This window comes from Chlorocebus sabaeus, chromosome X, assembly GCF_047675955.1.
Source record: "Chlorocebus sabaeus isolate Y175 chromosome X, mChlSab1.0.hap1, whole genome shotgun sequence".
NCBI lineage: Eukaryota > Metazoa > Chordata > Mammalia > Primates > Cercopithecidae > Chlorocebus > Chlorocebus sabaeus.
In genome coordinates, this window is record NC_132933.1 from 127,988,511 (window position 1) to 128,002,455 (window position 13,945).

General features: G+C 35.4%; 1 protein-coding gene across 1 annotated transcript in view; it reads right to left on the reverse strand.

The window, feature by feature from the left end:
- POLA1 (DNA polymerase alpha 1, catalytic subunit) overlaps positions 1–13,945 on the reverse strand; it is a 305,080-nt gene that overhangs the window by 150,278 nt on the left and 140,857 nt on the right. The window contains 2 exon segments of the mRNA XM_073013830.1: positions 5,487–5,618; positions 7,335–7,513. Coding sequence (XP_072869931.1) covers positions 5,487–5,618; positions 7,335–7,513 — 311 coding nt within the window.

The window sequence follows — 13,945 nt, forward strand, 5'->3', positions numbered from 1 at the left end:
ATTTACATGGGTGTGGGCAAGAGGGATAGAGTGGGAGGCTGCTTCATCTCTAATTTATCAGATTTATTTATTTAGTTTTGTGCATTCCTAACAAAATTACCCTTTTTCAAGTACTGTTGGGAGCCATGAATGGTGCTTACTTGTGATGCTAAATGGGTGTGTATTTTTGTGGAGTGAATATTTTAACCAATATTTTACCCTGCCCTCATTGCACTTTTGATAAAAGGCAGCTCTAATTCAATCCCCGGCTTAACAACATTATGCTTGGGGGTTGTTATTAATTTTGTCCTCTAGGAATGCATATCCACTTTAACATTTAAAAGTTTTTTTTTTTTTTTGAACTTACAAAGATGAAAAACAAGCTTAATATGGACTTTTTTTTTTTTTTTTTTTTTTTGATACGGAGTCTCGTTCTGTCGCCCAGGCTGGAGTGCAGTGGCGCCATCTCGGCTCACTACAAGCTTCGCCTCCCAGGTTCACGCCATTCTCCTGCCTCAGCCTCCCGAGTAGCTAGGACTACAGGTGCCCGCCACCATGCCTGGCTAGTTTTTTTTTTTTTAAAGTAGAGATGGGGTTTCACTGTGTTAGCCAGGATGGTCTCAATCTCCTGACCTCGTGATCCTCCCGCCTCAGCCTCCCAAAGTGCTTGGATTACAGGCGTGAGCCACCACGCCTGGCAATATGGACTCTTCATACACTACGAAACATCCCACTCTACTTCCTGGTGTGTGGCCTCTTCCAAAAGAACTCACAGCCACCATGGTAAGGCTCAGCATCATTGGTCAAATGCTCTCTTCTTCCCTAGGTGCTTAAACATGTATGCATAAGGAAGTTTTCGCATCATAAGGCAACATACACTGCACATTATTTTTTAAATTCCTCATAAATGTGGGTTCAAAAGAGATTTAAAAATGTGGCTTATGACACAATACACTAAGAAATAAAAGAGAAAAATACAAGGAGAGAACAGAAAGAGAGTAACAAAGCTAGGCATCCACTTTCTTTGCCACGTTATATAGAGATAGATTCTTCTATCAGGACAATGAAAGTACATTTAGGCTGGGTGCTATTGTGCATCATGATGATATTTCTGGTTAATGTCTCTTTGCCTGGTATTTGGTTTGGAGAAAAAACAAATTAAGCCTATTGAGTTGGGGACAGGTATATATTGAAATGCAGAGTTGTCAGTGCCATAAAAAACAGAAAAGTAACAAAGAACTTTATTTGTCATGGCTTTCATGACCTTAAAATATTGTAGAATTTTGTGTTAACCCAAGAATCCTGTATGCCACTAATAAATCTTACGTCAATCTGACAGCAATGTAAAAAATTTTAAGGAAAAAACAGCGAAATATAACCTTTACTTGTCAGTTCCTTTGGCTACTAAACATCAAGATATATACATACTTCTGAGAGCAAGGGCTGTGGCAGAGATCACACATAAAACAGAAAGAAAGCACAGCCCCTGTCCTCAAAAAGCTTAATTCAGGAGAATTCTGAGATTATAAAGCCTACAAAAACTTTCTGTGGAGTGAGACCACCAATTTCTGGCCCTACCAACGATCAGAGGTTACCATACGCATGGTACCAACAAGCTGTTCATGTGTTCTTTGAGATGAAGGGCCAGCCCCATCTAGGGCCAGCAATATCTCAATGTTTAAAAATCATAGTAAAGTACTCATATAATGTACAAGTGGCTAGAAACACTAGAAGGCTGGTGGGGAACACACTTCGCCCCATCGGAATACTCTAAAACCTGCATAAGCCATCAATGAAAATTTAGGAACATATTTGAGTTGACTATCACTATTGCATTTTCTAGAGCCTCCACCTTTAGAGGCAAATGGCTCTTTAAGTATTAAAATGGGGGTTTAATATACTTTAAAAAGAACAGTACTTGAGATGAATGTAAATGACCCAATACCCTCCTCCCAGGTACCAAGAGGGGTCGCATTTCCTATTTATCAGCAAGTCATCAGGATAGGCCAGAATCTCAATCTCAGACTCTCTTCTGTGGCTGCTTCTTGGATGGCTGAGGGGAACACTTCAAAAATGAACCAGCTAAACAAACTTCCCAGCAGCACTTGACAGAGCTACACCTATTCTTCCCATTTCCAAAGCAGTGGAGAATTAATTACCAGTTCTATGGATCTATTGTAAGTATAATAGACTAAAGAGCTATCACAGACACATTTATTGTAAAAGCACAATCCCAAGAGTGTCTAGTGGAGGGCCAAAACGATTAACACAAATGCTTTGTCAGATCAAAGATAAAACCTGCACCGCCCAATTGAGGAATGAATTAGAACAGTGGGTTATCTTTCAAATTAACCAGGGCAGTTAGTGAGGAAAATTTCATGAAAGTGTAATTCTTAGCCTTTGTGAATCCACACAGCAGGCATTCTGCCAGCTGACAAGATGATGAAATTTTCATGCTTAAAAAAAGCCCTCTTCATTTCCCAATTTAGATTAGCTAGTGTTTCTCTCCCTTTTGTGTGTGTATGTCTATTTGCTCTTCTGGAGCAGAATTTAAGGGGAGGGGGAACACATATCAATTTTTCACTGTAAAACGGAGTCTTTCAAAAACATCCCTAAAAGCTTAGAGTTATAGTCTTTAAGCTGCTTTTTTATGATTTTCAAAAAATACCAGTTCAATTTCAACTTTATACAAAGGAACCAACAAGGACCAGGGCATGAAATCAGCTTTGAATTAAGGCTTTCTGTGCTACCTCAAAGTCTTTCAACACTTCATCAACTCTCAAGACAAAGCAGAGTTGTGTTCTTCCTAAAGAAATTAATATATTACTTAAAATATCCTGGCTCAGTGCTTTTTGTATTTCTACGTATATCAAAGTTTAAATGTTATAGGAAATTAGAATTCAGGGGATACAATCATTGCTATAGATGAGGAGCAAAAAGCCTCTCCTTTCCCATAAAGGAGCCAACATTTATTAAAATATTATAATGTGATACAGATTGCTTCTCAGATAAACAAATATTTGTTATATCACATTTACTCAGTCAGTCCTCTTAATTCATGACAGAAGGTACCAGAACATGTGATGTACTTTTCCAAAATTAAAGTAATTTAGAAGTATACTTTGTTACCACAAACTTTTGTACCTTTTTTCTTGACAATCTAATTTCTTAGTCATCTAGAACTATGTTTCTTGGCAGGTTATAGTGTTTGGTCAAGTACCATATTCCATTCATCTTCCTGGAGTCCCTTCCTCATGAAGATACCTTCCTTTCTCAGCGCAGGTTGACTTCCCCTGCAGTGCTTCTAAGACTAAAATTAAAATAATATTGAGACTCTTGCCTTCATTTCACAAACAACTTTAATGTCCAGTGGGTAGTATTTTTTAAGTTGCTAAATAGGAGAAAACCATTTTGGTAATTAGCTTCAGAGACAGTCACTTAACCTCAATACTTACTATCAATATCTTTACCTCAGTACACTTGGTATATTAGTCTCCAATTGGATTACCATCACCATGATAAATCACACTGAACTAATAACTGTAATCAGTATCACTCGAGGCACAATAACAAAAGAAACTCAATGCTATGTCCCTCTAGGAGGAAACAAGATGGTCTACCAATGAAGTAGAATCTAAAGGTGTAGGGGCTTTTTGTACAAAAGCTCTGATTTGGAAAATATTTGAAATATTTGTTTAGCATGGGGCCATAAGAACGAATAATGGATTTCTTTCTCTGCCAATCAATCACATATAATTCAGATCAGAAAGTAGAGAAATAAGTTCCTAATTTTGAGGATAGTCATATCAATTTTTAACCCCAGGAGTGACATATGGCTATTTTCATCGGAAATCCCTTAGAAATGTCAATGAAGTGGGCAGTTAACTACAAAAACCTGTTACTTGATGTTAGTGAGATGGCTGGCAAAAAGACAATTAAAGCAAATGCTCTAGAAACCTTGTGTTAAATATCTGGATCCCTAAAAGTAGGTTATTTAGCTTGAAAAATACTTATATAACCACCACCACAACATACACACAAATTAGGTTAGAAATCAATCTTTCAGTCAGGGCATATTTCTAGCTATACAGAAGATCATTTTTCAGAGTATCTGCAACTTAGTCAAAACAGACTATTGCTTCTTAAAGAAGGAAATAGATGAGTTTCTTCTAGTATTAACATTTCCGTGGTGAAGATCTTGATAGACTAAACACAGAGAGAAAACTCAGAATTCTTCCCAAGAGTCAAGCAAGGATCATACTCTGTTCACTGAGGCCTGTAAATGAGGAGCTGAATAGTTTTGATTTGGCCTAAATTTTCATGTGCTGCACATTTCATCTACTGAGGAATGTGACCCCACAGACAACTTTTATTCCCATCCACTGTTCAGTAAGGGCAGCACAGGATTATTCACTAAAATGTTTCAGATTTTCCCAAAATGTAGTCATAATTATTATTTTTTAATAATGTTTAGGCAAACTGACTTGCTTTTCTGATAAATATACTCAACACCAAAATCATAATACTGGAACTCTACGTTTTTACTCTTCATCTTAATGATCTAATAGTTGCTTTTCACACAATGAGTTCTATTTTAAAGAAGAAAATGCTGTTACATGTTAACCAATACATGAGGAGAAAGTACAGAACGATCTTTAGAAAAGTCATAGGTCTTAACTAATGTATGTTTTTTTTTTGGAAATGTGTTGCCAATATAGCTTTTAAAAAGAAGTTACAGTGAACTTTCAAGTTAACAGAAAATTTGTTTAGATGACAAATGACATACTGAAACACTAAGAAAAATCAAGTGGGAAATGTGAAGTTTTTAATTTTTGAAGAGAAAAAAACTAATTCATGTGAAACGTGTTAAAAACAAAAACTCTGAATAAAAGCCTTCTTTCCAATGAAGACAAATCACTCATTGTTCTATTCTGGCATTTATACTATAAATTTATAAAAAATTAGACATTCTCTTTTGAATGCCAGACAAACTGCATTTAAATTTAAAAAGAGATTTGATTTCCTCAGAAAACTAGGGTATGGAGTGGTTCAGGGTGCTACATAAACACAAAGTATTAGTTTTGTGTGGGCAGTCTACTAAGATCACCACACATAATCTACTGGCTCTACTTGCTGACAATAGCCAATAGTGATTTTTTTTCTTCCTTTATCCAAAGATCTGAGCAATCATTTAATTAGTCTTATTAAGGTAACAATAAACTAAAACATTTCTTAATTACATTCCGTTTTTTTTTTTAAAGTAAAAAATTTCATTATTTAAAATATTGCTCATAAATGAAAGAGATGTAATGCCTGAAAGAAATTATCAAACAATTTGTCAGGCTAATATGCCAAAATTACATACTTTATCATATTAGTATTAATAGCATTTCACTAGGAATTTTTCCCAAAAGTCTTTTCAAAATTTTACAGTTTCATGAAAACCAAAAAACAAGTACCAAACCTCAATAAGTTGTGCATGTAAGAATGTCATTATGGATACTTACATCGTAGTACTTTTTAATGAAACGTCTAATGTCCATGATCAATTTGTTGCTCAGTTGTACTGTAAAGGTCAGAGGTGAAGCCTTACAATCGATGTTACTGCAACGATACAAGCTGGGCTCCATATCGGTTCCCTACATAAGTCAGGACAAGTATACAAAAAGTTACTGTGAGGCTATAAAAGGGTTTTTGTGCTTAAAAACTTAGGTGCTGTCCTAGTGTTGAATATTCTTAATACGTTTCACTGGTGAGTTTTTAACCCTATCTTCTCAATTATTTTCCTCCCAAAGACCACTTTAGTCACACATACCTTCCATTCCTTGCCATCATCATAATGGAGTGCAAAGTCAAAGGGAAAACGCTGAAATCACTATCTTACATTTCCTACACGAGGGACTCTATGGATAAAATAATTTTTCCTCTGTAAATACCAGTGAAGTTATGTTACTGGAAATAAACCTCCTTCTTAGAGATACTGATTAAAAACTTTAAATTTGTATATATTCATTACAAACTTGAAGAAAAACAAGAGCCTTTATCACATTAGTCTGTTTTCATCTTGTCAACTTAATTTCTCAAAAATAAAGTTTAAAAGTTAAAAGTGTAGTACCACAAAAACAGTATCACTTATTGTCTGCTTAGCAAATCTAAAATTTTGGCAATTTTTCCAAAAAATGAAGTGCATTGGGGGAGGGAGGCAGGAGAAGTAAAAATCTAAAATAAATAAATATTAGTTCGGAGAAAACATTTTGTTTTGTTGTGTTTTGTTTTAAACAAAGACAAGGCAAATGTAACATATAGCAAAACTGTTGGGATTTCTGAAGCATTTGTTTTCCTTTCTGATACTTAAACATCTTGGTTTCCTGCTCCAATCTGGTACATAACCCTACCCGCCACGCTAAGCAATTCCAGGTGGAAGAGATTTCAGAGCTTGACATCGGCTCTTCCACAGTTAGCCCATCTGCAAGTCGTCAAGCCTCCATGCAATTAACTATCTTATTTACAGCTGTAATGAAGCAAAACTCAAGGATTTAGCAAGTATTGCTGATCTGTGTCTGCCTCTTCCTTGCACTTGCTTCCAAAGACTGCTTTGTTTTGATTCAAAAAAATGCAAAACATCTGCTGTTTGTCCAAATTAACTTAAAATAATTACTTTTAATTTAGATAAAGGGTGTCTTTTCTTTCAGTTTCAAGGTTTTACACAGTTGTGCTGCCTATTCCTTTGCCAATGGCTAGTATATGCATAACACTGCAGTGGAAATCAAGTAAATTGGCCAAGTTTCAAGATCTGATCCAAGGTCAATAATACATTTTTTGGCAGTACTTCTTGAAAGGAATGTCTCCCTGTGACTTTTTAAATGTCTAATATGCAAAGACAGCAGAAAAGATAAGAGTACCTTTACAAAATGGAGGTAAGTGGGATGTGTAAAGACAAACACAAACTTTCCCAAAACACTTAGTTCCCATTAACTTGATTTAAGATAAAGAAAAATATTGGTCTAAGTCTTAATAGATGGGGGTTGACAGTGGGACAATACAGGTTACTAATTAAGAAATTATAATAAAAAATACTTTAAGATGATTTACAATTTTAAAGGGATTCCACTTAAAAACCAAGGTCAAGCACTCTAGGAAGCCAAAATAATATTCAAGCACATTCAAGTAAGAGTTTTCAAACAGAAATAAAAGCAAGCTGTGAAGGTAGATTTTACATGATGCTAAAATTCTTTAAACACATGAAAGCAACATGTGTGTATTTATTTCACCCTTTTTATATATTCCATAGTGGGGGAAAGGGGTAAGGCCTTTATACAAGTTCTCTCACAAAATGAAAGACAGAAACAACTAACCGAACCATCAAAGACATTATCATAAATATTCTCAGTTCCACATGTAGGGCATGGACATTTGAATCTTTCACAGTCCCTGTATTTCTCTTCATCAGTGAGCTGTGCTGGGCCACCAAGTAGAGCATCATTCTCTTCATCTTTATGATAATGATGAACTCTAAATTGGGTGGGGTCAAGTCCTATTAATATAAAAGAAAAAAACAAATTCAGAAAAGTATTCCAAAAATATCCCAAAGAAGAAAACTCTCACAAAAAATGATTTTAAATTCATGCACATACACACAACCATTTGATCTCAAGAGCACATGGACAAATGACTTCCCTTTTTACAAGAGATTACTTTATAAATAAAACAAGTAACTGCAACAACGCAAGACAGAAATATGCCACTGAACACATGGGTTTGGAAGCAACTACTTTGATAGGATGTTTTTATTATTCTCTTAAAGTTACAATGAAAACCTCAAATAAATGTGTACTAAGAAACTCTCTTAAAATCAAATTGTCACAATTAAAACTGAGAATAAAATCAGAGAATAAAAATTCCATTAGAGAAAACAGGTTCACTGCCATTACAACTCCTTCAAGTGCAGACACAGCTAACCCTGATTTCAATGCAGTAGTCGATTTCATCTTGGCTCAGTAGTTAACAGCATGTAGGTTGCAATCTAATTCAGTGGTTAAAATTCAGTAGCAGTATCCGAGACAAAATGCAACATGGTTTTCTTGATGTTCGAAATTCAGAAATTTAAAATATGTGCAAAAAAAATGGGTCTACAGATTCTATAGGCCAAAATGTCCCCAAGAATCCTGAAACCAAATATACCTTCCATATTTCATTCAAAACAACATAAGAAATCAATCGATGCATGTTTATGCTATTTTGTTTCCACAAACTAATTAGAGAAAAGAAACATTTTTAGGCCAGCCTATTTAATTTACCCTTGGTCAAAACATGTGTGCCAAAATTTACTATCTGAATTTATACTTAAAAATAATTATTCTACACTGTTTCTTAGAATTTTAGGGATTGCTAAGGGATGCTTTCAAGAAAAGAATGTAAGAGATAATATTTCTATCTTTTGGAAATCTAAGGAAAAACTTTTGGAAATCTAAGAAAAACTATCTTATTTTAGTATAAAGGTAAATAAGTAATATAAAGCAGTCACTGAGCCAAAAGCTCACAAATACCAAAAATATCAAAAAATTGTTTAAAATTTATCAACAGCTACATAGGTAGATAAATCTAACAAGATGCATTCAGAATTCAGCAACAGAATCCTAAACCCTATTTGGTCAGCTGTCAAGTGACATCTAGTAATTATAAAATACTGGAGGCTGACTCTTCACAGTTGAAAGGGGCCAAACAAAGAATAAGATAACTGAGACACAGAGTCTCAGTTTTCTCACCTGCAAAACGGAGGTAGCATCACTGATCATACACTTTTGAAGTTTAAATTGGATAATATAGAACAAACCGAGTTCAACGCTGCCTACTGCGCAGCAAGCACTCAATAAATGCCATTTGAATGAAAAAATAAAACAGTGAATGAACATCATTTAATCTAGACTATACTCACTCAAGATTATACATTTAGAAAACTGTACGAGACATGTTCATGTTGCATATGAAGTTAATAGCTACTCTTTGTAGGAACTAAAGTATTTCCTAAAGTGGTAGTATATGATAAAAACAAAGAATGCACATTCAGAACAATTTGAAAAGCTGTTCTTCATTAGTGACATAAATTATGTTAACATGGGCCACTTGTCACCAAGACACTATACATTTCTATTTTACAAGTTACCTAACCCCTAAGAGAAACAGCAAATTAGAGAAGTATGTGGGAATACATATACCCTCACATTTAAAGCTAAGGATGGTCAGAGGAATTGAGAGAGACCACGCCAGTGAATGAGGCCAGTTCGTCTCTGGAGTGAGGGGTAACTGTCGCTAATTCAAACTCTAGTTGTGAATCCAAGTATTCACATAATATTTTGATTTATTTGCAATTATGAGAAAGGAGCTTCACTTTTTCTCTGACCCTATGACTATTAATCAATTTCCCAGGCCAACACTAATCAAAAGATAAGGAAAAAGAAAATAAGCAAGATTTTTCTAAAAGGCAAGTTTCTTTCACAGTCCAAAAATAAAGGAACAAAACAATGCTGGTTTGCACATATACAAAACTGACCAGGCTATGAAAAGGAACCAAGAGGAGCTACTCTCTACTCCTCCCCACTAGCCATGGCTCACTTGGTGCACCTGAGTGCATGAACCTGCAAGCACTGACCCGGGACAGCCTGCCTGCACAGTAAGCCAAAAGTGGATGTGGGCCATCTTGTTACTTACTCATGGAGAAACACCCAAACGACTGGCTGAAACTTGCGAAAAATACTAGGTCCTATGAAATGTCTACTCTAAATGCCTATCCTAAATATCCATTTCTACAAATCACTCAATCTTCCCATGGCAGTAACAAAGCCAACTGGCTTAGCTAATTACTTCAGATTTATTCCCAAGCTGATTTTTTTTCTTCAGGGGAAGGGGCTTCAATCTTAGTACTCTCTTGGTCATAGTTCAATGCTAAAATGTAAAAATATAAAGGGAGAAGAGACTGTAATGAGCTTAAAATATTAGGTATATAATGATCCTTGTACAAGTTAAATACCAAAATGCCATTTAAAAAGTTATTTTCTTGGGAGGGCAGTTATAAGTTCAACAAGCAAACCACAGAGGGCTAAATTAAATCATTTTAAGAAAATATACAATGTCATGTTAAAAAAATAAGGATCATTGCTGCTGGAATCTTTTTTGAAAAGGTGAAAATCCAGGGTTAAACAAGCCCCAGACTTAGTCACCATATACATTAGTTTTTCCAAATTCTCACAAAACTGGTAACAGCAGCTTATTTCGAAGTTTCAGTTGACTTACAAGAAGTTTTACTGCTTATACCCTAAACTCATTAAGGCTGGAGTGAAACAAGAAACAAGTATCTGGTGCTGCCACCTAGAGGTAGAGATTCTGAATTTTAAAATGTGCAAAACAGCAGCTACATATAATTCCATTTTTAATTGTTGTCACTCCAAAATTAAACACTTCTGTCAAAAATGACATTAAGGCAAAATCTTTATTACTGCACTTGCCCTACATGCATATACACTGTATAATTAATGTTACACTGCTTACATTAGTCTTTGAGCAAGAAATGCAAAACTGAATCCCAAATTCCTTATTGCTTCTACTGAAAGCTTTCTCTGAACTGGCTTAAAGGAACAAACTTTATGTCCCATTTGAGAAAAGTAACTTCTATTTCTTTTAGGCTAGCTCTTGACAAGTGACTTAAGTCTTCTGGTGAGGCACAGAATGAAGGAAGGAGCAGCCTGCCTGGGCTTTGCAAAACCAGTTATCTGGAGGAAGAGCAGCCGTGGTTTCCCCCAGAATAGGCTGAGATGATGTATGCTTTAATTCAATTATGTGGCTTGTAGTGATCGACTCATTTGTGCTGGGGTTGAGGGTACAGAAGAGGGAGTGAAATGAAATTAAAATACTGTCATTTATAATTAGAAAATTTCTAGGATCTCACATTATTTTGGCAACAGGATCAAAACTCTCATGTTTCAAGAAGTATTTATAGAAAGTAACATCATAGGCATCGGGGTGGATGAGCTTAGCAGTACTGTCTTTACTTAAGTCACCATAGTCTTATCACACACACCCCCAGTATGACATTTAGCACAAAATTATTTTTCTACCATTGCACTTTCTAACCATTGTAATTATACCTGTTCACCTGCCCCCACTCCCAAGGAGTTTTTAAACTCTTCATAACTTGAGGCATACGGTCATTAGAGAGACTGACACATTTAATCAAATTCTTTCCTTCCTTCAAAAGACAAGGTCTCTATTAGTGCAACAGCAAATAACTACAGTGAAACCCTTATATATGTTCATGCAAGTGGGGAAGAGGGAAAATCCACATAAATGAAACTCCAAATGAGTAAAGGGAGTAACTGGTATTTACAAGCAGTTATTTGTAATATGGATCATTTAATCTATGAAGGAAGCTAACTAATAGAATCCTATTGAGTGAAATTTTTTTGTAAAAATTTCTTAGAGGAAGTAAACCATTTATCTTTTGCATGAGTTCAGGTTTTCATATATCAGGACATCTTAGAAGACAATATGCAAACTGAAAATTTAGTATGATTAAAGAAAAAATAATTTTCAAATGGTGAATGCTATATCCACAGAATGCTCATAGCAGCTTTATTCATAATAGCCCAAAATGGAAACACTCCAGATGTCCATCAACAAGAGAATGGATAAACTACTATATCTACCATGAAATACTACTCAGCAATGAAAAAGAGTGAATACTGATACATGCAACAAGACACATGAATCTCAAAAATACCATGCTAAGTGAAAGATGCACACAAAAAGAGTATATACTGTAGGAAACCATTTATACGAAAATCTTGAAAAGGCAAAACTAACTGATGCTGATAGATTTCAGATGAGTGATTGCTACTATAACAGAGGTGCTGACTGGGAAGAGGCACAAGGGAACATTCTGGAATGATGAAAATGTTCTGTGTCTGTGCCTAAATGATTGTATATACTCAAGATTTTAGCATTTTATGGTAAATTATGTGAATTATACTCTTTAAAAAGCATGCCAAATAGGAAAAGATGTTTGTATAGGTTGAACATCCCTAATCCAAAAATCTGAAATGCTCCAAAATTTGAAACGTTTTGAGTGCCAACATGATAGCACCAGTGAAAAATTCCACGCCTGACCTCATGTGATGAGTTGCAGTCAAAACTTTGTTTCACGCACAAAATTTTTAAAAATATTGTATAAAACTGCCTTCAGGCTACGTGTATAGGCTGTACATAAAACATAAATGAACTTCATGTTTAGACTTGGGTCTCATCTCTAAGATAGCTAATTATCTATATGCAACTATTACAAAATCCAAAAACATTCCCAAACACTTCTGGTCCTAAGTATTTCAGATAAGGGATACTCAACCTGTAATATATACTTCCAAAAGACTCGTAATTAGAACACATAGGAAATGCCTGCAAATCAATAAGCAAAAGAGAAGCAAACAGGACAACAGAAAAAGACTTAAACAGGCATCTCACGAAAGGAAATATTCCAATGGCCAAGAAGCATGTGGAAAGGTGTTCAACTTCATTAGTCATCAAAGAAATACAAATTAAAACCACAACTCTATGCCACCATGTAAAATGAAGATGGAAAACACTATCCTACCAAATGTTGGTAAGAATGTGGAGCACCCATACACTGCTAGTAGGAAGTGTAAACAAGTAGAACCACTTTGGAAAACTGGTAGAATCTATTAAAATTAAACATACATGTCCCCAATGGCCTAGCAATTCTCCTTAGTACATACCCAAGAGAAATACATGCTTATGTTCGACAGAGGACCTGTACAACAACTCTCAAAGCAGCACTATTCAAAACACCCCAAATGTGGAAACAACTCATAGGTGTACCTCCAGTAGATAGTCATACAATGTGGTATATTCAGACAATGAAATATTATACAGAATTTACAGAAAGGAAGGACAACCACATGGATGAATCTCACAAACATAATATTCAGTAAAAGTAGTCTAGACACAAAGAACAAAGACGCAATTTGTGTAATATCCCCCAAAATTCACCTCATATGTTATTAGATGCCAGGTATGTGGAGGATCATTTCTAGGAGACATGAGGGGCCTTCTGGGAATGTAGTAATGTACTGTTTCTTGAACTCAGTACTGACTACACCAGTGCATGATGACCCCGTGAAAATTTATCAAGCACTTTCATTAGGTTTTGTGCACTTTTCTGTATGCATGTTATACTATGAAAAATTCACACTTAGGTGAGAAAATTGCATACTAAATATTTCTTATGAAACATCTATGAATTTGTTGCAAAATGCATTGAATCTCAAACAGACGTAAACCCCATTGCCTAGGAAGAAGCGTGTATTTTATATTTTAGCAAATATAAAATATAATAAATTGAGCCTAAATATAATCCCATCTTTAGATCTAACTATTTACAGGAAATACAGGAGACAGAAGAACATGTTAAAAGATACCACCAGGATGTGATCAGTAAACTCCAGAATGAGAAAAATTCTATAGGACGAAAAGCCCAGCTTCTTTCATAAACAAACTGAGAGGATCAACAAAGAAAAAAAAAATAGAGATCAACTACCAAGTTGACCCTGACTGGATTCCAATCCAAACAAGGAGCTTTTTAAAAAAAGTGTATTCATAGTGCAATCAGGGAAATATAAACACTTGTTGGAAATTAGACGAAAGGAAGGAATTGTGAGGTTTTTTAATGTGATGTGATAATAATACAGTTATGCTGAAAAGGGGAATCTTTGTCTTTTAGAAATGCAAAATGGGCTGGGCGCAGTGGCTCACGCCTGTAATCGCAGCACTCAGGGAGGCCAAGGCAGGAAAATCACCTGAGGTCAGGAGCTCGAGACCAGCCTGGCCAACACAGCGAAACCCCGTCTCTACTAAAAATACAAAACAAATTCAGCCGGGGATGGTGGCACATGCCTGTGAA